The sequence below is a fragment of the Culex quinquefasciatus genome, chromosome 1, assembly GCF_015732765.1.
Source record: "Culex quinquefasciatus strain JHB chromosome 1, VPISU_Cqui_1.0_pri_paternal, whole genome shotgun sequence".
Taxonomy (NCBI): Eukaryota; Metazoa; Arthropoda; class Insecta; order Diptera; family Culicidae; genus Culex; species Culex quinquefasciatus.
The window spans coordinates 39930739-39955009 of record NC_051861.1 but is presented as its reverse complement, the minus strand read 5'-3'; the positions used below and the strand labels follow the sequence as shown (position 1 = coordinate 39955009).

General features: G+C 42.9%; 1 protein-coding gene across 7 annotated transcripts in view; it reads right to left on the bottom strand.

Moving 5' to 3' along the window:
* Nucleotides 1-24271, bottom strand: part of LOC6037368 (protein roadkill) — a 181800-nt gene that overhangs the window by 10842 nt on the left and 146687 nt on the right. For 6 of the 7 annotated variants that reach the window (XM_038248995.1, XM_038248996.1, XM_038248992.1 and 3 more), the window contains 2 exons: nt 21528-21681; nt 500-621 (listed from right to left, as the gene is read on the bottom strand). In XM_038248995.1, the coding sequence (XP_038104923.1) occupies nt 500-621; nt 21528-21605 (200 nt within the window). In that variant the 5' untranslated portion in view covers nt 21606-21681. Of the gene's footprint in view, nt 1-499; nt 622-21527; nt 21682-22125; nt 22668-24271 lie in introns of those variants that run through there. The other variant, XM_038248991.1, reaches the window with a different exon arrangement.

Sequence of the window (24271 nt, the reverse complement as noted above, 5' to 3'; positions counted from 1 at the left end):
TCATCACTAGGCCATCGGTTAATCTTCGAATTCAGGGGATATCCCCGAGAATGCTCGGATTTATACCACCCTAATCCACGTGGTTTATGGATGGTCACAAAGTTATAAGAATTAACATTTCTGGAGTTTTTTTTTTAAAAGGTCCAATAATCCAAATTGTCAGTTTTAGTTTTTTGGGTGTTTTTGAAACCGCCCTGAGTCAGGGTTACTAAAAAACACCCAAAAAGCAAAAACTAAAAATTTGATTAATGGACCTTTTTAAAAAAACTCCAGATTTAAGCTCTGTTCATTTTAATCAAGATGAAGAACAAAGGCAGACCACTTATGTAAATCAAATGTTATTGTTAAAAAAAGATTCAATAAATCCTTATACCAAAAGAGCTGTTTATCTAAAAGTTTACGTTTGAATTTTAGTTTGTAATAGTGTTCAATTTCATCACTGAATCTATTAAAAATATTATGCAAGAATTGCCTTCTGATAGCGCAGTAGAACACTTACCATTTGAGTTTGTCGTTAGCACCCGCGGAGAACGTGGACGATTTGAGCACTTCGCCCATCTCCTCCCGGCAGAAGCTGAAGTTGTTTATCGTCCACATGTAGCTGAATTTGACCACTTTGACCTGTTGTTGGATATTTCAATAGGAGAGAGCAATAAAAAGAAACCCGTTACAATCTATAACACTGTGGTAGAAGGTTGAAGGAATCTAGCAGTGTTGAATGCGTTTTTGGTAGGAAGGTATCACCCTAAGCCATTTCGGGGGTCGTCTCTCTTTCACCCGTAACTTTCGTCGCGGTTTTCTCCCAGCTCTTAAGTAACAACAATAACAGACAGACAGACCGAGAGGGAGAGAGAGAGAGGGAGAGCGCGGGGTACAGCGTGGAGTCGACGCTGCAGACACAACAGAAAGCGCACCCGCTACCTGGACAAGGTAGGCGGTGAGGTGCACGGGGGGTGTTCCGAGAGTTGGCGCGCGTGCACATGGTTATGTAAAAGTCAGTAGTGATTGTGATGGTGGTGAAAAAAAAAAAGAGAAAATCGCCTTTCCTTTCGATAGCTGGTCGTAACCAGATAGATATTGTAGTAATTCAGTTTCATTTTGAAGATGTATTTGCGCTCCTCGAGGTCATCGTCGGTGGTTGAGGTGGCCCGCTCCGGATCGCCACTTCCGGAAGTCGATGGGCAGCTGCAGGAACATGTGCGGAGTTCGCGACCAGGTGGTGGTGCGGACGCCGTCGCCTCCACCTCCGGTTCGGAGGTCGTGGCCACGATCGGTTCGTTCGGCGTCAGCGGGATAGTCGTGGTGGACCGGATCGTGGCGGGCGTTACGGGACATCGCGGAACTCGAACCACTGTAGCGGACGCCGTAGTCGATGCTGCTGTCTCTAGGCACTTTTCGTTCATGACCTAACCGAGGGAGGTTTCACCGATTTCACTTTGGTTGGGTGAATTATGTAATCTCCACGAATACACGGTCGCGCACACACTGCTGGTAGCCAACCTGATCTCGTCGAGGTATCGCTTGATCACTGCGGTAGGGTTTCACTTTCCCTTCTCAGAATACCCCACACAACACACACGCACACAACTTCTAGATCTGGAAGACCTTCAACAGCCACCTCTTAGGTCTCGAGATTCTTCCTGGTTTGAAAACACACGCGCGACGCGCAACTCCACCAACGCAACGCTTCAAGCTTCGAACGCTGCACTGTACACAACACACTTTGAACACCCGGGACCGCGAACGCCTCTACACGCGGAGAAAGAAAACTGGAGAGTGAGAGGCTCCGGCAACCGAACCGTGCAGTCAGGCCCCAAAACACAACCCCGGCGACGACGACGACAACGGCAGAGGGGGCGAGCGCGCGCGCAAATCCAAAACATTGCGCGAGCAGGACGGAAGATATATTCGAGAGTGAGTGTGCTCGCGAGCGAGAGAGAGAGAGAGAAAGGCAGAAAAGAAAGGCGCCGCAACGCTTACAAAAGAAATTGTACGCGCGGCGGAGAAAGATCGCTTGCGACGATCAACGATCGCGGCCCGTCTCAATGGCCTGAAAGTGAGGTTATGTAAGCGGAGAAATGGAGAAGGTTAAAGCCTGCGCTCGGGCGCGCGGTGGGAGATTGGTGATCGCGCGAGATTGCTCACCCTCAAAGAGAAAGGTACAGAAAGGCGATCGGAGGATGGGGTCGCAACCTCGAGGACGCACTGGGAGGAAGTTGAGTGCGGGGTTCAGGATGTCCTGCGGGTCTACTTTGTCAATTGGCTGATGAGGATCCTGGAGATCTTCAAGACTTGTAAAAAGTTGAGTATGCATTGATTTACAACGATCATCGAAATATTCTAGATCTGTTAGTAATGTATTGTGAAGATCTTCTAGGCTGTTTAATTCCATGTGGGCTCTATTGATCTTCAAAATGTGAACTCTATTCTACTCTAGGACCTTTGTACACAGAAAAAAAGTTGAATTTTGGAATGTTGAAAATTTGGTAGGTTGAATATTACCTCTTTTTTTGAGTAATATTACATAAAAAATGTGTAAAAATGTGAACCTGATGAATATTCATCAAAAACTGATGAAAATTCATCATTTTCTGGGGTAAAATTCATCATTTTTTTGACACAAAATCTGTCACCATTTCCTGATGAATATTACTATCATTTTTTTTTTCTGTGTATATATTACACATTAACTTCACGGTCTTACACGGTCCGACCAAGATATTCGAATGATTAAGTCAATTTGGATATCTTTGGAATCGGTTGGGCGCAGCCCAATAAAGATCTACGATTTCCATTTTTTTTTGTGGATACACAATAAAGACCTCCAGTTGATCATCCAGATCTTCAATATCTGAAATCCATGATCGTCCCGTGAAGATTAGTTTTACGGAACTCAGATCGATTCAGAACATTCTCAATATGATCAGTCGGGGCCAGTCATACCACATGAAGCTTCACCATTTCAAATCTTTCATGAAAACTCCGTGTAGACCTCCGGTTGATCACCCAGATCTTCAACATTCGAACGTTACGATCGCTTACAGGATCTCATTTTGTGTACAACCACTTCATTACTTCCAGTGTAGTTAAAGTCTGTGAAGCTCTACCTGCTAAAAAGTTACGCTGAGACCTCGAGTAGATCACGGTTGATTCTCCAAGATTTCAATATCTGAACATTAAAACAGTTTGAAAGTTGCAACTTTTGCAGTTTAATTCTTCTAAGTCTCGAGAAGCTCTACCAACACAAATATTTGTAAAATAAATTAATCAAGTCATCGGTGATCCTCCAGACCTTCAATATCCGAGCTCCACGATCACTAAAAGAACCGAATTCGCCCCAAAAACCGACGCAACCTCATCAGCTTAGTCCACAACACTCCCGCAACGGTCTATCGCCCTCAAATTTAAACGACCCACCAATCTCCGGGACGCTGATTCAATGCGCGCGCCGCACGCTCATTTCACTTTCGTTTTCGAAAACCAACAACAAAAATTAAATGTGCACCTCTCCCTCTCGGGCTCGTTCCGGCCTGAGGTGTCGGTGGGTGCATGGGTATGTTTTCGAACTGTTGGTAGACCTCGCGATCAACCCGGCGAACCCAGCTCTCTTCCAGAGATTCGACGGCGCGTCCGCGTCACATTGTGTCGGACTTTCGAAAACCTTGAGACTGGCCAGTCGGTGGCTGAACCAAGGATTTCGAGAGTCCGACGACGACCCGGTCCGGTTCACCTTGGAAGTCTAGCGCGATCGTTTGTTTGGAAACACAACACCAAACGAGCAGCGTCCAAATTTTCAAACAAGCGCGACGCGGTTTTTTGTTTGTTTGGCAGAACGCGGAAGTGTTTGGAGCGAAGCTTTTTTCGAGGCTCTTAAATCAAGCGAAACGTGCCGCTGCCGGAATATGGCAGACAAAAGAGCGCTAGAAGGTCGCGTGGATTGGGGTTTTAGAGGGGGGTTTTCTTGGTGGTGGGTGTCTTGGCTAGAAGTTAGAAGAACTTGTTACTTTGTTAAAATTTTGAAGAAATCAACAAACATTATCCCAAATTCGAGTCAAGAAGTAAACTGGAAAAAAGATTGTTTCTAAATGTTTACTGACTACTGGTAGAGTGACAATTTTGCTTATGTCTTCATTTTAATGAAGACATAACCTCATTTTTTGAGGTTATGTCTTTATCAGAATTAAAACTAACTAGTGAAAGAGTGACCAGAACTGGAATAAATCTTTCAAAATTATATCAAATTGAAGGTTTTATCTCCATTTGAATAACGGTTAACTACTGAAAGAGTGAACGGATGTGAAAAAAATGCCAAAAATATATCAAATTTGAGGTTATGTCTTCATTTCAATGAAGACAAACTATTGAAAGTGTATTCAGAACTGGAATAATTTTAAGGTTATGTATTCATTGGAATAAAAACATACGACTGCAATAGTGCAAAAAATTCTTCGCTGAAAATCAGATGGAAGATATCTTCGTAACTATCAAATTTAAGGTTATGTTGTATTTTGTATGAAAACTTACTGCTGAAATGTCTGGAAGAAATCTGTTTGTAAATTCATTTCAATGAAGATAAACTTTTGTAAAGAATGACCATAACTGGAAAAAAATGTCAGAAAGATCTTAAATTTGAGATCGCCATATAACTACTGAAATGTGGCCAGACCTGGATTTATTCTTTTAGGTTAAGTCTTCATTGGGTTTGAAACTTACGACTGAAAAAGTGACGACAACTGGAAGAAATAATACCAAATTTGAAATTATATCTTCATTTTAATAAAGATTAGCGACTTAATGTGACCAAAATGAAAGAATTATGCCCCCACAAGAGAGAAGATTTATACTTGAAGTATATTAACTATTGGTAGAGTGATCTTTTTATTTAATTTATTTATTTATTTATTTAATTATTTGCTTAATTACTAATTACAGGTGAACATTATTTAAATAAACTATCTTCTTTGGTTGTAAAACCGTTTTTTCATAGCGGATTTGGTGATAGTAAAATCGATTGTGTCACTGTAGAACTGGAAGAAATTTGAAAAACGATATCAGTATGTCAAAATAATCTCAATTCGACGTCGTCGTGCTATCTTGTCGCACCCGCCATTTCGACGTACGCGAGAAAAACGCGTTTTAATGTTTGACCTTGAACAAACAAAAACGAGAGCACGCGATGTAAACAATAACAAACACGTTTTGTTTGGCTGACAATTCTGTGCATTGCCCCGAAGTTTGGTTGAAGTTGGTTTCTGGAGTCCCGAGTTATAACTACAAATGCTTACGGTAGTTTAACTTGTACGTGCGTCAAACGCGTTCTGACCTGAAATCCCCTTGGCCAGTTGTCGCACTTACATCAATTTTCAGGGAGTGACTGATTGAAATCGAATTTTGGGGATCTGTGAAGGTCAAAAGGTGAGGCATTGTGAGCTGCACAAAATGGCGTCATTAACTCAATTACGACAACTTAGCACGACGGCGACGAATTGGGGTGTCCAGAACTTGAAGAAATCTGCCAAATCTGTCTTCATTAGAAAGAATGTTTGTACTTGGTGTCTTCTAACTGCCGAAATAGTGACCAGATCTGACCAGAACACAATTTAAAAATTAAGGGAAGCTCTCAAAAAGATCTCAATTTGAGGTTATGTCTTCATTGGAAAGAAGTTCTAAATTTGTGGTCTCCATTTAAAGTGACCAGAACTAGAAGTTTCTGTCAAATGATTTGAAATTCAAAGTTGTTACTTCATTCAAAAAAAGATTATACTGCTGATAGAGTGACCAACAAGTTTAAGAAATCTGTCAAAATGGCTCAAAATGGTCAAGGCTAATTCTTTATTTTGTGTCTTTCAACAATTGATAAAGTGACTAGAACTTTAAGAAATCTGTCAAATAAAATGAGTCAAAATCTCGATTCTCTAGATAGAGTGACCTACTTCGATCAATCACTCAAAGCCAACTCCTTCAATGAGAAATTCTCGCGCGCAAGGTTCTAACCTCACTTTCAACTTTTCGTGAAAGCTGCCTGCCAATTTCACCCCTCAAAGCTTTCCACCCAAACAAAAGACCCCTCAGTCTCAGCTTTACGCACTTTCAAAAAACCTCCAAACCGAGGAGGGTGCTGCTGGTGCACGTGCGAAACCGGCCCCCAAAAATGGCGCCACCACGCATAATTTATGCTGCGTGCCATAACGCGCATAATGCGAGACAGAGAGATAAAACATCCGGCGAAAGGGATGCAACCGCGGAGAGAGCGGGAGAGAGGGTGGGGTGGCCGTTCATCACCCAGCCAGCCAGCCAGCCAACAGTCACTAAAACGAAAGTGAAATTGAAAGTGAAAGAAAGAGGCCCCCGCCCGCGTGGTGTTGCCTCATCACGCGGATGGACTTTTTTTTTCAAAGCTTCACAAAAAAAAAATAAACCTTTCGCCCATTGATATAAATCGAGGGTTAGAGAGAGGGAGAGAGTTCCCTTTCAGTTGTCGCGCTTCAACAGACTCTTTCTCTTTTTGTTTGCTGGTAAGTGCGTACGCACGTATCGCGTATTGGTGCGTTTTTGACCGTTTTTTTTGCGTCTGTGGTTCAATAAAAAAATGAGAATCTGCGACCCCCACACTGGCTTCGACTTAAATGTAGTGGGAAGCGAAAGTAAACAGAGATTTGGCCATCTCCGGGAGATTTGTTAGCGAGTTCGCTTTCATTATGTCCAAACTTGGAGATTTTGTCTGGATAAGGTAATTCTGCTTTCTTTATAAAATGGTAATACGAAACAGGAAGCAAAAAATAAATAAGACCGGATAACTTATCATGAAAATCGAGAATTTAAGAGCGAGTCCACACGGAGAAAAAAGAGTTCCCAAAATCGTGAACAAGCGTTCATGAAAATGGGAACCACGAACAAAGTGTTCAAATCCCATGGTACGATTTCCAAAAACGTAACATGGGGTTTGAACACTTTGTTCGTGGTTCCCATTTTCATGAACGCTTGTTCACGATTTTGGGAACTCTTTTTTCTCCGTGCACAAGCAAAGCATACTAGCCCCGCTTCCCGTTGACCTAGAGTGCTAATATTTTGGCCAGATGCTAGTTTTATATGTACAAACAACCCCTGAAAATTTCTACCAATGAGGTCCAAACGACGTCCCATACAAAGGGGTACGCCCTGTTCGTGGACTCGCTCTTAAGTAGCAAAACGTTAGACTTAAAGATTCTTTTTTAACTTTTTAGCAGGAAATCATGAAATATAGATTAAACATAGAGCAATTCCAGCCCAAAACAGGAATTTTTTAGGTACTTTTTTATCGACCCTTTCCGATTTCAATGAAACTTTGTAGACATGTTTTCCTACGCTTATATAAGCCATTTTTATGTATATGGAGCCAGTAACATTCGATAATGACATTTGAGAAGGTCGTAAGTGTTTTAAATATAATTTAAATAATTTAAATATTGGTGTATCTCGAAGCCGTTGCATCGTATCAAAAAGTGGTCAAAGATAAACTTGTAGAAAATTTGACGGGCTTTCCGAAAAAAATACACTGAAAGAAAAAAACACTCCACTTTTATGAGAGTTTTTGATTTTTAAGTCCCACGAGCCCACGATTTTTTTTCGTTCAAAATTTTTGCAAAAATAGCCTAAGATGTTTCAAAAAGGCTCACGAAAAATGCAGGATTGAGCAACTCACCTAAAAATACAAAAATCATTTACTAAAACTGTTTTTTTTTTTTTTCAAAAGTGCTCTAAACATCAAAATTTTCAAAAACCGAACACGAGTTACAGCGGTTTTAAAAATAAAAATGCTGAAAAAATATGTTTTTTGATGGTTTTTGCAATTTCTATATGACAGACTTGATTTTTCACTCTCGAACATATTTTTACCGGAAAGCTCGTCAAATTTCTCATAAGATTGTCTATGACCACATTTTAATTGGATGTATGGGCCTACAGATATAAGCTAATTACATTGCTCATAACTGAAAACATAATATTTTTTCAGTGTAGTATAGTAACCTGGATAGTAAATTAGCTTATATCTGTAAGCCCATACATCTAATTGAAATGTGGTCAAAGACAAACTTATGGGAAATTGGAAGAGCTTTCCGGTAAAAATATTTTCGAGAATGAAAAATCTAGTCTTTCATATAGAAATTACCAAAAACCATCAAAAAACCTATATTTTCAACATTTTTATTTTTAAAACCGCTGTAACTTCACAAGGATTGGATTTAGGACAATGGTCAATATGGAGACTTTTATGTAAAATAGTCTGGAGATTCGACTCTCGAGTTCGGTTTTTGAAAATTTTGATGTTTAGAGCACTTTTGAGAAAAACAGGTTCAATAAATGATTTTTGTATTTTTTTTAGGTGAGTTGCAATTTTCAGTGGTATTTATTTCCGTTTTCGCAAAATTAATAAGATTAACTATCTAAGACTCGACGGGTTTCGATCCAATAACTTGCCAAAAATCTACTTCTTACCACGCTATAGTAAAACTGGACAAAAAATTGGGCTTTTGAGATTCAATCAAACTCTTTTAAACGACAGTAAAAATATTCAAGCAATTTTCCACCAAAACAGGAAATTGAACATATTTTTTTTTATTTGGCTTAAACTTTGTAGGGGCGTTCCGTATGACCATAGAAGCCGGTCAGTGTCAATGGTTTGCCTATACAAGCCCCCATACCATTTTGGCAGTTGTGTGTGTGTGTGTGCAACCAACCAAACGGGACCACGCGGTCGCATCTTACAAATTGAGCTGCATTTTTCGTGAGTCTTTTTGTATCATCTTAGGCTATTTTCACAAAAATTTTGAACGAAAAAAAAATGTGGGCTCATTTTCAAATTTGACTTTAAAACTTAAAAATCTAAAAATCTCATAAAAATTGAGTGTTTTTTCTTTCAGTGTATTTTTTTCGGAAAGCCCGTCAAATTTCCTACAAGTTTGTCTTTGACCACTTTTTTAAATTACGAAACACAAAAATATTTAAAACACTTACGCCCTTCTCAAATGTCATTATCGAGTGTAACTGGCTCCATATACACAAAAATGGCTTATATAAGCGTAGGAAATCATGTCTACAAAGTGTCATTGAAATCGAAGAGGGTCGGGTACAACCGGTTCCCTATTTGACATGGAATTGCTCCATATCATTGCAAATAGTGTGTCCTTTTAAGAACATCCTGGAAATTCGCGATCCGCAATTTTCAGTGGTATTTATTTCCGTTTTCGCAAAATTAATAAGATTAACTATCTAAGACTCGACGGGTTTCGATCCAATAACTTGCCAAAAATCTACTTCTTACCACGCTATAGTAAAACTGGACAAAAAATTGGGCTTTTGAGATTCAATCAAACTCTTTTAAACGACAGTAAAATATTCAAGCAATTTTCCACCAAAACAGGAAATTGAACATATTTTTTTTTATTTGGCTTAAACTTTGTAGGGGCGTTCCGTATGACCATAGAAGCCGGTCAGTGTCAATGGTTTGCCTATACAAGCCCCCATACCATTTTGGCAGTTGTGTGTGTGTGTGTGTGCAACCAACCAAACGGGACCACGCGGTCGCATCTTACAAATTGAGTTGTTTCCATGTGTTTTAGATTTCCATTCTTTACATGCAAATAACTCGCATAGGCATTTGGAGGGTGTTAGCTCTGCCGAGCTTCGGTGACCCATTTCTACGTAGGCTAGCCGTACGCGAGGTACCTCAGCTTGAACCGACAAGCCCCGCTCTAAAGAACGTTTGCATCAATCGGATACAAACGTTATTAAGAACTTCCGATTTCTTATCTGTGGATAAGAAATCAGCGCGTATTTAGTAAGCAGATTTTTATTTTTATGTTTGTTTTGGATGGATGTCTTAATTGGTGTGAGCGAATGTTAGAATATTAGTGAGAGGGTTTTCTGTTTTATATAAAAAGAACGGGCTCACCGAATAATAATATCTTCAAGACAAGCTTCATTTGAATTTCGGGAGTTGTCCGATTTGTTAAACTTGCAATTCGCTTAACCTCCATTGCCAAACTTGATACAGCCGACGTTGACGATGGACCCACCCGTTGTCCGTGGAAGTGTACCAAATGCAGATTGCCATCTGCTGATAAGTTTCTGCTGCTGGAGAATTCTGACCGTGATGATTCCTCCGTTGGAATCATAGAACCAGCTTTGATTTCTGCAACAGGCTCGAGCTTACACCATACTCCTTTTTAGAAAATCCAGAAGGTTGTGCTCCTAATTTTCCGCTGCAAATCACTGCTGAACCGCTTTTCCTTGACCACCACCTTTTCTACCGGATATCACCGTAATTTTTGGATGAAAATTCAAAAAAAAATTGAATAGGAGAAAAATCACGGAGTGAAATTTGCAAACGTCAACGCGCGCGCACGGCTTGCTTCGATCGTCCCATACCATTTTGGCAGTTGTGCATTCAAAAATGAATCTTTTGGAGGAATTTTCTGATCGATTTGGTGTCTTCGACAAAGTTGTACACATTGAAGTGAGAACTATAAAAATGCCTATTTATTAAAAAAAAACTTACGCAAAGCAATTTTTCAAAATCGATCATTTTTATTTTTTGTTTTTTTTTTATGTTTTAGGGAACTTTTAATATAAATTGAATCGGAAATCGAAAACTACATTATTGTTTTTTTTTTTATAAATTGCGCCGTTCCACTTAAACTTTAATGGTCACTTAAAAAAATCAGCTTTCAATTGTTATGAAAAAGTCTTCAGTTCTTAAAAATATTTTTGAATTATTGAAAAGTTTGGAGAATTTCCTATAAAATTATCCAAGAAACATTGGAGGTTGGATCTCTAGCGGATAGAAGAAAAGAGAACAGAAAAATGTTTGGAAAACAGTTTTTTGTTCAATTATTGAAGTTTTCCAAGTCTCACCTAAACAGTCCCTCATTTTCTAGTGCAACTATCTCAGCAACTACTGATTCAATGTTAAATTTTTCTTTTTGTATAATAATTGAAATTTGTATGGCAAATGTAATTAAGTGCAATTAGGTTTATTGAAAGTTTTTTCATCGTAGGAAGGCTAAAAAATAAAAAAAAGTAAACCAGTAAGATAGGGATGCCAAAAAATAAATACTTTAAAAATAATAATTATGGAAGCACAGTTCGCAAAAATACGTACAACTTTTTTTGGTTGGTTAAAACATAAATTGCGCTTGAAATTTATTTTTTTATATTTTAGTTTCTGGATGATTTTTTACAGATAAAAAAAAACCGACAGTTAAACTGTGCAAGAACAATATTATAAGTCATTGTTTCAAAAATTTAGACGAAAAATTTCAGCTAGTTTACTGAGACTCGGCATTCTCACTTTCTCATAATTTCGTAGTCGGCCTACGGTTGTAGGATGTCACATGATTTAATTTAACGAACATTTTGCAATTTTTCGATTTTTTCCTCAAGTTGTCACGGTTCTCTATTAGAGTGGTTTAACCTGGGCACAATCTTAGGTGATGCAGATTCGACATGCAGAACAGTCATTTTCTGGTCGCAATCAGGCCTCAACACAACCTCCCAAAAATTAGGAAGCGATAAGAGGAGGGGTCCGGTAGTGTAGTGGTTAGCGTGGTAGCCTCTCACACCAGTAAGGCCTGGGTTCACTCCCAGACGGACCCGGTGGCATTTTTTCGCGACGAGATTTGCCTGATCACGCCTTCTATCGGATGGGGAAGTAAAACGTCGATCCGTTTGCGTAAAAGAGATTTTGGGTAACTCACCACACATAACCTTCACAAGACCCGGGGTTCGATAAAGTGAATAGCTTTTGCTTTTTTAAGAGGAGACCCGTTCTTTTATTACGTAACGTTTTGGACCCCCTCCCCCCACTAACAAAATTTCCATACAAATTTCAAAAAAAAATGTATGGAGTGTAACACGCCCTTCGAACCCCTCCCCCTTCCCAATCTGCATTACGTAACAAAAGAACGCTCCCTAATGGTCCTATCCTTCTCCTGGCTAAAGATACAAAACTTATCTAAAATGTAAAAATCACGATTTAAACAAGTTTTTTTAGGAAAAGTTTAAAAATTTGACCTCTGGCAACACTGTTGTTTTGCTAAGTTAGAAGATCACTGATCTTTAAACAGCTGTGCGTAGAAAAAAAAATCCATCAACCGATCAGGAAGTATTCGTCCTAAAACAACATGATAGCTTATCAACCAGCTCGACTACTGATCATCAACCAGACGCACCGAAGCGCTTCCATATTGATCGTGAAATCGAGATCAACTTCCTCACGCAAGGTGACGGATCCAATCAATGTTGCCACTGCTACCGATTGCCCCTAAGGCTGCAGGCAGCACCAGACCAAAACCAGAACCAATCACTTCCGCAAAACCTCGCGCACACGGTAGCAGTAGCAGTTGTGGGGGCAGCCTGCCCTGCGTAACTACGACCTCTCAATCAACCAACCAACCAAACCAACCACCAAGTGTTGTGTGCCATTCATTCATTCGTTCGAAACCTCGCGAGGTCGATTTTCTCTTCCGCGTGAAGTTTGTGTTTCTAGCTTTTTGGTTATTTTTTTCTCACGCGGAGGAACCTCGGCCACACAAATTACGAAGGTTGTTCCGTCAAGTCACTCCGAGAGCTTGGGTGATGGCCGTTTTAGCCCGCGTCGCCGACACTGCTGGCGGTGATGCTGAGAGTGAAAGTGAAAGTCGAGTTGCAGTTGCGCGGGGCAGCAGGCGGCGGCTGTTGACGGGGGCCTCCAAGTCTGTCAGTTGGTGCTGCGATCATTTCCTCGTTTTCCCAAATAGACCTTGTGGAGAGGGCTTGCGAGAGGGTGTTGTTGTTTGTGAGGAATTTTGGACGGCATAGTAGGCTGTGGTGTAGCCCAACGGCACGTGGTTGGGCGCGAGCGTTACGTCGGCTTATTTTGATTTGGTAGACGAATTCTTCTCAACGAGCTGGTATATCAGTGGGTAGGGGAACTATACCCTTTTTCAGCCTATTTCTATTATCGGCCTATTATCAAATAAAAGTGAGCATGCAACTCTCCATTGTTGATACATCTGAAAATGTTGATTTAATAGCGGAAACGGCAAAAGTGATGAGAAATGGTCGAACGGCTTAGAGTGATTAAAATGGTAGATTTGTAATTGTTCTGGGTCATCCAACCTAAGGACCTCCGGAAGTTACGAACTGAGGATCTACCGCCCTAAAAGTAGAGGTAGTCGAATTTTTGACTCGAATCATTCCATCATGACTTCAAAGCACACGGAGAAAAATCAGAGTCCAAAATCGTGATCTGGCGTTCATAAAATTCGAAACCACGAATAGAGAGATATGTTCGGATGTTCTGAGTCATCCAAGGACTTCCTGAAGTTGGAAACTGCTGGTTTAACGCTGTAACAATCAAACAATTGTACAGAATTTGCAGTGAAACCAAACAGTCCAAATCTGAAACCAAAAATCAACTCAAAGTGCAACGTTCTGTTCAACAGAACGCACCCGAATTCAATCACCCTTCCGTGTGCGTATTTTTGCATTCATGCAAAACGCAAACCGCCTGTTGGACAACAAAAAAGTAGACCCCTACCCCGGAGGGGGATCTCCGAGTTCAATATCCCCGACAGCCGCGTGCACTCAACGACGATGTTCTGAACACACACTTCTCGAATGCAAATACGCGATGTCATAACATGTGCTACATCATGAACACTCCCCGAACTTCACCTCACCACAGTCCATGAACCGCCAGGTAGGCCAGACGGCACAGACTGCGTTCGTCCGTTCGGGACCTCGGTGAAAAATGACGCGAGGGTTAATGTTGGCGAGCTTCTCTTTTTATGCAGTGGGGAGTACTTTTTTTATAGAGTTGCAACACTCGTCATCAACGTATGCCATCCAATATAAATAATAATGATGAAGGGGGAAGACGAATATCAACGCTGATGACGTTGAGTACCCCGATGGCACATGACTCACTCATGGTCGCATTATGTTGACTCCGTTGGGAGGAACGAACTCGCACAGTTCCACAGCATAACCGCGAACCACGGAGTCGTAGTTTCGGTGAGTTTCAAGATCGTAGTCCCGAAGGTCAACTTCTCCTGTTGTAGAAGTTGTTGTCACCAACCAACTCCACGAGCAGAACCAGAAGACAAACAAAACCAACGCGCGGGGTTCGACTTTGATCGCGATGGTGAACACCACAGCACTGCGCTGCTAAGAGATCTTCTAGGCCATCGCGGCACGTCTCCCAGAGCGTAGCGTAGAATAGAGCAGGCACAACACACACACACGCGAGCGCTCACTCGCCCAGAGTTCAAGTCGGGACAAACTCAAGGTAATTCGGATCGTTTAGATTGCTGCGCGCGTTCCTAGAGACGGCGGCGAGGTTCCCCTGTGGGATCATCCGCACACAGGGTCGATGCACCTGTTGTTGACCCGGACTGGTTCTGATGCATGTTTAAGCAAGTTCTAGTACGACCTTCACCGTTGCTTCGCGCCCGCAAAGAAGCGTCGACCTGCCGATGTTACCGCGCATTTTGAGAGATTGATTTTTTTTTTCGGCAGACCGTCTGGCGAAAGGCAAAAACGGAAGCGAAGCCAGTGCTGAGGAGAAATCCGGCCATCAGCAGCAGTGAAATGAAGTAATTTCCAAACGACGACGACGACGCGAGGTCGATTACGAAACCGTGGCGGGCCTTTCGCCGACGACCAGACAGGGTAGTTATCGATATTGGGCTGTTAATAGACGAAAGTTTGGCCGGTTTTTGAGGAGGGTGATTTGCCTGGAGGTGGTGTGAAAAGCTCCGCGGTTGAGGTGTTGGGAGAGTAAATATTTTGTTAGGAGTTGACATGTTTTGAAACGTCTTTCTAAAAATAGATGATGATGGCTGAAAATTCCGTAAAAATCTTCTTCTTTGTTTACTACAAAATTCAAAAAGCTACTTCAAAATATTGGTAAGACAATAAGAATATGTTTTTAATATCGTTTAAAAATAATAATTTTATTTACATTCTTCAAAAAACTATCAAATAATAAAAAATGAAAATCTGGCATGATCACATCAAGATATGTTATGATCACATCGATGAACACATATTTGAAATATAAGTCAGAAAATTTGGCAACACTATCATGTTGTGTTAATTATGAAATTATGACAATTATCAGAATCGCATTTCTTTACGTCGTGAATAATCATAAAACATATTGGTCTTAAATTGACAGATCTGGCCACCATGCAATAAGATATGGAAACCTAAGCAAAGCCAAGGTCATTACCTCTTTATAATTCAGTGAACAAATCTGGATTTGTCCATCAAATTGAAAAAAAGCATTATAAAATAAAAAATAAGTAGAAAAGTGATTAGAACGAAAACATTAACTAAACATTCAATCAAACATATTGAAAGAAGTAAATTGATTTTCAAATTCAAATTGAATCTGAAATTCTGAAATCTAGTAGCATTGGATACGAACCTGTTTTTAGAAAATGTTCGACAGAAGCGTACCTTGTTGATTTTTTGATTAAGAAATCTTATTTCATATTTTAGAGCTCTGCTAACTGAATTTACACAGAGGAAATTCTTATAATTGTTTCAATCTTTTCGATTACCGTAGCAGTGTTCTGTGTTCAACCTAATTCATTTGAATTGGTTTTGAAATGGTAATCATGAATAAAAATTAAGGTTCGTTTCCAATGAAAACATGTTTTAAGCCTTACAGCTTTCAATGTTTGTCGAATGGCAACGTTTTATTCTGCAGAAGGCAAATCGATCCCAAAAACATCATCTTGAGAAAAGCCAACCCAGATTTCTGCCAACCATCTGGGCCATCATCTTCCGAGACCCCACCCAATCATCCCTGAAGCAGATAAGTAGTCGATTTCGCCCGACGACGACATCGATGACGACGATACACTCTTTCAAGAAGTCGCTTGACAACCCAGAACCAGCCTGAACAGAGAGTCAACAGCAGCGCGCGCGTCCCCAAAATTATAAATTCAACATTATTTGGCGTTAAAAAGGCACACACACCATAAAAAACGACACTTTAAGAGAGTGGGGTGACACGGTGTCGAACCCCCCCTTGCGATGTTTATGGATGTCAACACAAGAAGAAGTAAACGGGCTTTTATTCGGCCGGATATTTATGGAGTCCGAAGGTTGTTTGGTGTCGGACCACCCTGACCGAACACGGTGACGACCTGCCAGCGTGTCCAAATTATTCATAAACGATGGTTTCGAACAGTTTGACCCGACCGGGTCAAAGCGGTTTCGTTTTAGCGATCCAACGCATCACCGCGGTGGTTGGTTTAACGCCTTACTTCCGGAGCATTCCGAAGAGCAACTTCTCACACACATCATCGATCAGAGGGGTTATTAAACTGTATCAATTCGGCGGCCGAGAAATGCGGAGAAAAGTCATTGCTCTCACCGCTACTGGCCCGCACACACACACTTGATCGAGTTGAGAAGAGTTCAAAATCCACTCCGGATCAACGCACTGGAGGTGGTTCACGGGCGTATAGCCGAAACTGGAGGTTCCCAACGTGGTTAGGTGGTTAGAACGAAGGAATTCGTCAAGGTCCGTTGAGGTTTCCTCGGGGAGAAAGTCAGATTGAGATCTCTAGACTCCGAAGAATCTCCAAACATCGTTTGAACTGTGACGAACCGTTAAAGGTCGTGCGCGGTTCCGCGGCAGTACGTAAAAGCTAATCATCCAGATTTCGATCAAAGTCACGATCGTTTTGGGTTAACCTCACCGCTTTCGGTTCTTTCCAACCAAATCGCTTTTCTCTTGATTCAACCTAAAAGGGCGACCTCGCCCAATCTCACAATAACTTTGTTGTAATGAAATTTTACATCATTTTGAGGTTAATTCAACATAAGCCTCGTTTCGCCGTTGACACAACGACATCACTTTCGAGGCTAAAAACCCTGCATTCAGTTTAGGCCCATGAAGGTACGACAAAAAGCCGGAGACAAAGACGGTCCAAAGTTCACAAACGCCCACGCGAGCGCGATATGGAAAGTCGCGAAAATCGAGGAGAGAGAAAAAAAACCGAGCAAACACAATTGAATCGAGGTGAAGCTTTGACGGTGGCGTCATTTATGGAAAGTATCTTCCATAAAGAGCTTTCCACGCGGTGAACCCTTTTGGTGAAGGGTTTGTGTGGGGCTTTTGAAAGGGCGCCGCTTCGAGAGGCTTATGTAAACAAAGCATGGTTTAATCACTTTCGGAAATGGATTTTTCTTTTTCGTTTAGTGTTTGTGTAATGAATTGCGTATACGATCTTTTGAAAGTTTACTGTAGGCTTCAATCTCAGTACAATCGGCACTGAAGCGGTGATGTGATGGTGTCTTTGTAAAATCTGTGAAAACACTTTTCCTTTAATTTTGCTGCCGGTATCAAAACTTTCACGTGTCTATCATTTATTTGGCCCAAGTGTTCTTTCTCTTCATTTAATCGTGCATTCACTAGTTGAACTAGTTGAAATAACGTTTATCCTGAGATGATCAAAAGCAAAAGATTGGGCAGAAACATCGAGTTTAGCAGATGTCTGTTTTCTGCAAAGAATTATTTCAAATGCTTTAATTTTTGGGTTCCACCACTAGCGTGCCCAGCTCTATGAGGAAGGTGGGGCAATAATATGGACGTTTTGAAAATTACGTCATTTGTGGACACCCCCGACCAAATTTAGAACAAATTTCTGAGGATGGTGGGGCAGTTGCCCCACCCTGTGCAAGCTAGTGGGTTCCACCCTAATTAAAACCTTTGCTGATTCAAAAAAAAGTTACCAACAATAACTAGGTTCATTTCCAATGTAACTGCGAAATGGTTCAGCAAGTTGTCACATTTTCTTAGCTTTATTGTGAAGTGACATCCAAGTCGGAGCTGCGAAATTGTCGAGTAGAGTTGAGGGCAAAATATTGTTTTGTTTTAGGATCGAACAAAAACAACAGCTAGGTTCGTTTCCAATGCAACCGGCAACTTTTGACGACCCAGATGACCGATTCCACTTGGAAACTTTCCTCATACGAAACCCGAAACGCACATCCGAAGCCCCGCAAAGTGCCAAACGGTTCTCGTTAGCTCGCGGGGTTCAATCTCTTCACCTCAACGTTCAGCGCAAAGGGATATCAGATGGCCGTCAGAACCTGTTGTTGGTCAGAGCCAAATTTTGCGCACATTCTCCGTTTGTGTGCCAATTTGGTCAAGTTCTTTCACCACACACCTGCCGTTGGCTGGCAGCTTATCTTGCTTTCGGAAAGCTTAAATTTTTATATTTTTTCCTCATTTTTTTTGGGAGAGAGGCAGCATTTTGCCCGATAGGTGGCGCACCGGGTGTCAATAACCTCAAAACCCTCTTCGGGTTTTCTTTATTTTTGATATGTGTGTTTGCGAGGTAGTTTCTTCTTGCTGCCGTTGAGGGTGGCGATGGGGCAGCCGGGGTGCGTTGTACCTTGCTCCTCACCGCTCTCGGGTAATGTGGAGATAATTTATTCTAAAGCGTTTCGTGTCTGATTATACGACGACTTGGAATTGCGAAAAGAGTGTGAAACGGGGAGCAAATAACAACACTTTTTCTCCCTCTTTCTCTCACAACCACCACAGAGTCTCTCGCAGAGGAGAATAATAATCCCCTGAATGTAGTGCGGGGGCTATTGAAAAAGCAAAAAAAGGAGAGAAACCGAATGTGACGAGAAAAATGGTCGAAATGGAAACATTTATTAAATACATCCCGTACCCTACTCTCTCTCCACACAAGGCACACATTCATCGATCCAGCGGCAAGCGAAGAGTGTGAGTTTTCTTTCCACTGCTCTGTGGTGATGTGCGGAGGTGTGTATAATATCTGTATACAATTCCATATTATAATTGCACGTGTGTTTGTGTGTGTCTGTGCATGGAAGTGTGGCAAGTGGCCATGAACTCTATGGTTTAGCCACCACTCCTGCTCTTCACCACGACCGACTTGGGGAATTTTTCGCGATTATGACTGGACACATGTCATAAAAGGGGGTGCACGAGAGGAAGCTCTTTCCAATTGACCATTTCCAAAGCATAGTCCTCCCACTTTACATGTGTTTGTTGCGACGATCATGATTGTTCATTACGCGTGCAAGGGTCATTTAATTGCACCAAGATTACAGCTGTTGCCGCGAGTTGGTGTCAATGGACCGCCCCTCCCTTCCTTGGGGAAGCGACTTACTTCACATTTTTTGGAACATCGTTTGTCGAGTTTATATAAACTCAAATTGACATGACTAAATTACCTCAGGTTCGTTTCCAATGCACGCATCCTTTTTGAGTTTTTCCAGTTCTCATGGACAATTTCCGATTTCACAACAAACTAACGTCAGAATACGATAGCGTAACATATGGGACACGCCACACTGATATCTTATCCAAATTTACGTGACACCCCTTGTCATTTTATAACACCACGCCACCGCTGCTGTGGATCCCAGTATCAGTATTCTCGTCCGTCAAACAAATTTCTTGTGTACATGGGCGGAGACGCGTTCTGTTCCGCCGCACGATAAGATAAGGCGATGACCTTGGAAGATTTGGCATCTATTTTTTGTTTGTGTACAACTTGCTCACCAATTAGGGAATATGTCAGACGTTGGAAAGTGTCGTAAGGGACATTTTACAATGTTGTCTTTTGACATTTTTGTTACATAACTTGGGCTTCTCAAGGAATGCAAGTAAACGAATTGATCGTTTGGTTACCCATTCAAGCACCAACTTTTCATTGGAAACGAACCTTTCTACGGACCTGACGACGACATTGTAAGACAGGTTTTATACTAATTTCCTGGTTAAGACAATCTGTACCATTGTCTGATATTGATTACATTTTCCCTAGTAGGTCCAAAATAGGGACCCATCAGCCCATACCAACTCCGTGATTTCCCACCAGATGTCCGCGCGTGATGATACGCACTTTGCGCGAAACGTTTGCGTGACCTTCAAATCGCGCTGTCGTCGTGGCTATCTACGCATTTCTCTTCTCGCACTCTCGGCTCATTACCCCGAAAATGTTATCAATTACACAACCGAGCGCTGTCGTCGTGGCTATCTACGCATTTCTCTTCTCGCACTCTCGGCTCATTACCCCGAAAATGTTATCAATTACACAACCGAGCGCATGAGCTCATGATAATTGAGCCCCGAATAATTGACCATGAACCGGCGGCCGCGGCAAGATGGAGTTCAAGCACCCAATGACCTTGCTGCGGCGCGGCCGCCAAGATCTGGTGAAAGAACCCAAAACCCAGGGAAACGGAACCGTCCGAAAACAAAGTATCCAACAAACCAAGAAACTCCAAAGAGGAGCAGAACACAACTCAAGGAAGACACAAAATGGCAAGAACCTCTCGTACGCCGAGGTATCACACAGGCAGGCCAGTTCATTGCCTGGTGGGCCTTGAAACGACGACGACGTGTGTGTGAGTAGAGGAGACTAGAAAGAGAGAGAGGGAGAGAGGGAACAAACATGCGAACGTGTTGGAAGAGATGAATAAGAGAGGGAGCGCGAATAAGCAGGTGAAGCGGCAGAATTAGGGTGTTTAGGGGGGAATAGCTGTTACGTTGTTACGCACTATGCTCACCGCCCAGGTTGAAGAAAGCAGGAGAAGAAGAGGTTTGTCAGCGATGCATACTGGCGGCGCGGCTAAATCTTAATCGGTGCAGGAAGCAGATTACCGATGTTCTACTTGGACGATTGCATTAAAAGAGGTAAGAAATGGCATTGGAAACGAACCTGGCGATAATTAAACAAATTGCTAGGTCGATTACCCATTGGAGAATGAACTGTGCATTGGAAACGCACCCACATAGTTCCTCGGAACGCTACAAGCTCACCCTCGTAAAATACATAAATAATATTCCTAAGAATTGCTGCAACGGAGCGAACGTTGGAATCCCTGCGCGTTCTCTCTGTCCCATTTTGGGCAGAGTCCCGCGAGTTGACAACGGCGAACGAGTTTCAAAGTATTCCAACCTGACAGCAGCAGCACCAGCCATGACTCGTCGTCGCGGACGATTCCCGCAAACGCGTTCAACAAAGCAGCCAAGAGTTGGTGCAGCATAAGGAATCATCCACGAGTCGATGGCCTCAGCGCGGACGGAGCCGGAGGTGTTGTGATGAGGAAGAACCCTGCCACTTGGAGCAGGCGAGCAAAGCAGAACTCCGCACAAGTCTCGAGAAACGGCGGGGAGGTCAATGGACGTAATGATGTGTGCGAGAGTGCGGAACTTGCCGCCACTATGCCCGCTACAGTGAGTAGTTCTGAACGTGTCTGTGCGATGGTTTTTATTGCTGCTCATTATTATTGGCGTGCGCGTGCGGGGACCATGACCACCGAGCTGGAGGGGCCGGAGGTCCTGATATGCTGGTAGCCGGGCCGCGGCCGTGGGGGATCAACCTTTCCGACGACGATTTGGTGAACGTATTAAAAGCCTTGGCAGAGACCTCGCGAACGAGCGTTGACACCTTCCTACCACCTCCGACGAGAATGTCGTATCGCCTTCGGCGACAACTTACCTGAGTGTAACACCAGTTTTCCGCGACCGGTGTGTTGACCTCTGGCAGCGGGGGTGACGGCACACGGCTGACCGCCATGTTGCCGCTGGAGGAGTGCAGGTTTGAGGTGACCCTAGCAGTCTGCCCCGCCGGACAGTCACTCACTACCGGCAATCTGGAAGAGAGAAAAACGAGAAGAAATGCTGTTAAAAATCTGCAAGAAGCGTTTCAAGAAGCGCAGGTAGTAATCCTTTCGGATGAGGATCGCCCACCCCGAGCACTGGACCACCCGTGAGTCCATGTCAAATCGTTTATTGACGATTGTTTCCAAAGAGGAGGAGACCGAATGCACACCGAAACGAATTCGGAGGCCATCAACAGCTGGTGCGGGCACAGATCCATTGAAAAAAAATTGAGCGCCGAGCGCTTAGGAATAAACTTTTTATTGATTTTCAGTGAGTTGAAGGCTGCCGTCATTGGAAACGAACCCCAATCCGTTATCAAGGTTAGAGAGTCGAAAATAGTCGCTGCTCGTGCCGGAATGACTCGTTTTTGCTTGAATAAGGTCAACGCCCTTGAACTACGCCCCGCGCCCCGTGTTTCAGTGCACGACCCATACCTCACAGTGTAGTAGCTGAGCCAGTTGGAATCGTCAGCGGACGTCATCTAGACAACGGTAGCGACAACACGTGCGAACGACGACCGCAGGACGACATGTGAGACCACGCGTGAAATCGTGTGTAAGTTTCTTTTCAATTCTTCACGGTAGGCAGCGCATCGCTGAACCTATTGACACAATCACTAGATTTTATTCAACTCTTTTTTTCTGGGTTATATCCCGTTGACCCCTTGCTCTTCACAGTGACACAAAAACCCTTGCAAGGGGGACTTATTTTCACAACAATCACCGCTCGAAAGATACACCGTACGGTTCACTAGAATAAATATTTTTGCACAGCACAGCTCCGAGGCAAGCACCTTCAACTCGCCGTTGAACCGTTTCACGCGAGGACCATCAAAAAACGGAGGGGGTCCACCTTAATGATAACACCGCACCGAACCGAATCCTCACACCAGAACTCGCACAAATTTTGCTACTCTTGAGCTAGCAGTCAAAAAACCAACAAGAACCGCCCGAGAGTCAGCCGCCAACTAGTAGTAATACGCGTCATGGCGAAGCGCGCACACCAATAACTCAAACATTTGTACGCTCTCTCACGAGAGAGCCGCACTCTCTCGTGTTCTATACGCTCTCGCAAGCGCACACTTTGCGCTCTCCTTTGCATTCCCTCTCATTCGCGCCCGCTCTGCCTGCCTGCCGTTCTTATCATATGACTAACACCGTGCTGCGCTAGCGATGTACTCTCCGTAATTTCTCGGTAATTTGCTGTGAACTCCCTCTGTTTAACTGTCCCTTACAAATTCCCCAATGATGAAGTGCGAGTTAGGGTGAGTATGCTAACTAGGGTGCACTTCCCCATCAATCATTCTACGCTTCTCAACGCGATTCTTCGTTCAGATTACTCCAACGTTCTCATCCACCGAGATTCTCTCTCTCCTTGCTTCGTCATCCCGTGTATCATCCGATGCTCGCTCCTCGAGTCGGATATTAAATTCATTCTATTTTAGCAACACTGCTTAATTTTTATGTTCTACGTGGCGTAGCGAAGCAACGGGTTCGAACAAGTGTGAACTACGAGCGGCAACTCCTTCTCACTGGGGTATCGATTCCAACGACAAGGTCAAAGGAGCTGGATTTGTGCAAACCCACACTCTTCTACAAGCTTTTTCGGCAAGGTCCTTGTGTCACTGAACGCGCGAGACCTTGGAGAACCGCTTACCGCGGTATCTCCTTGCGACTCCTCGGGTGACATTGACTGCACAGCTCAGGGGTTTTTTGCTTCTTCACCCGTTCTGCTCTCGGTTGTGTTGTTGTTTTTGTCGCGTTTAGTGTGGACGCGACGCGTCGATAAGGCTTCACATTGCCGTGACCGAAAGGGTACAGCGCGCGCGGGTAAACCGAACGTGTTACAACCTGTCGAAACCAGACCGCTTCTGGGTTGGCTGATGCTTCTGGACACGGTTTGCCCTTGGAATGCATGGTGGGGTTGTGGTCTTACGTGCAGTTTACTCTGATACATTGGAAACGAACCTTTCTTAGAGATATTAAATTTTAGGGTAAATTTTAGTGATCATGAATCTAGATCAACAGCATTTGAAGATGTCCACAAATCTTGCCTTACACCAGTATTTCTTCCCGAACTTCGCAATAGCAAGTACGAGTGCACATCCGGAACGTACTTGATTGCGTCGAAAGCTATATTTATCATTCCAGCAATATCCATAAAGCCTTGCAGGAGAGCGCGCGCACTGTTGCAGCGCGGCAACTCCAAGGGGGGTAATTACCGAATCAACGAGTCCGGCTGGAGAAGTACAAATCATCATCTGAGTAGTAGCAACACAGTTCAGTGCAGTTCAGCCGGTATATCTAGCAAACGATATCAATGTCGATTCCAGCGCTCCGAGACAGCGAGTGCACTACACACAACAACCAGAACCCCCTTGGTACACGGTTGTAGTTGTAGTACGTCGTCCATACATTTACTGCGCAGCTCATGCTCGCACACTACGGAAGGGTCGCCGTCGTCGAGGAGGTAGCGACGACAAGCAGCAGCTGTTTGTTTTACCTCGTAGCGATTTGTTCATGAGCGACACGTGTTCTGAGTTTTTTTTTTTCTTGCTACTTAGTTGTTCATCCGCCTTGT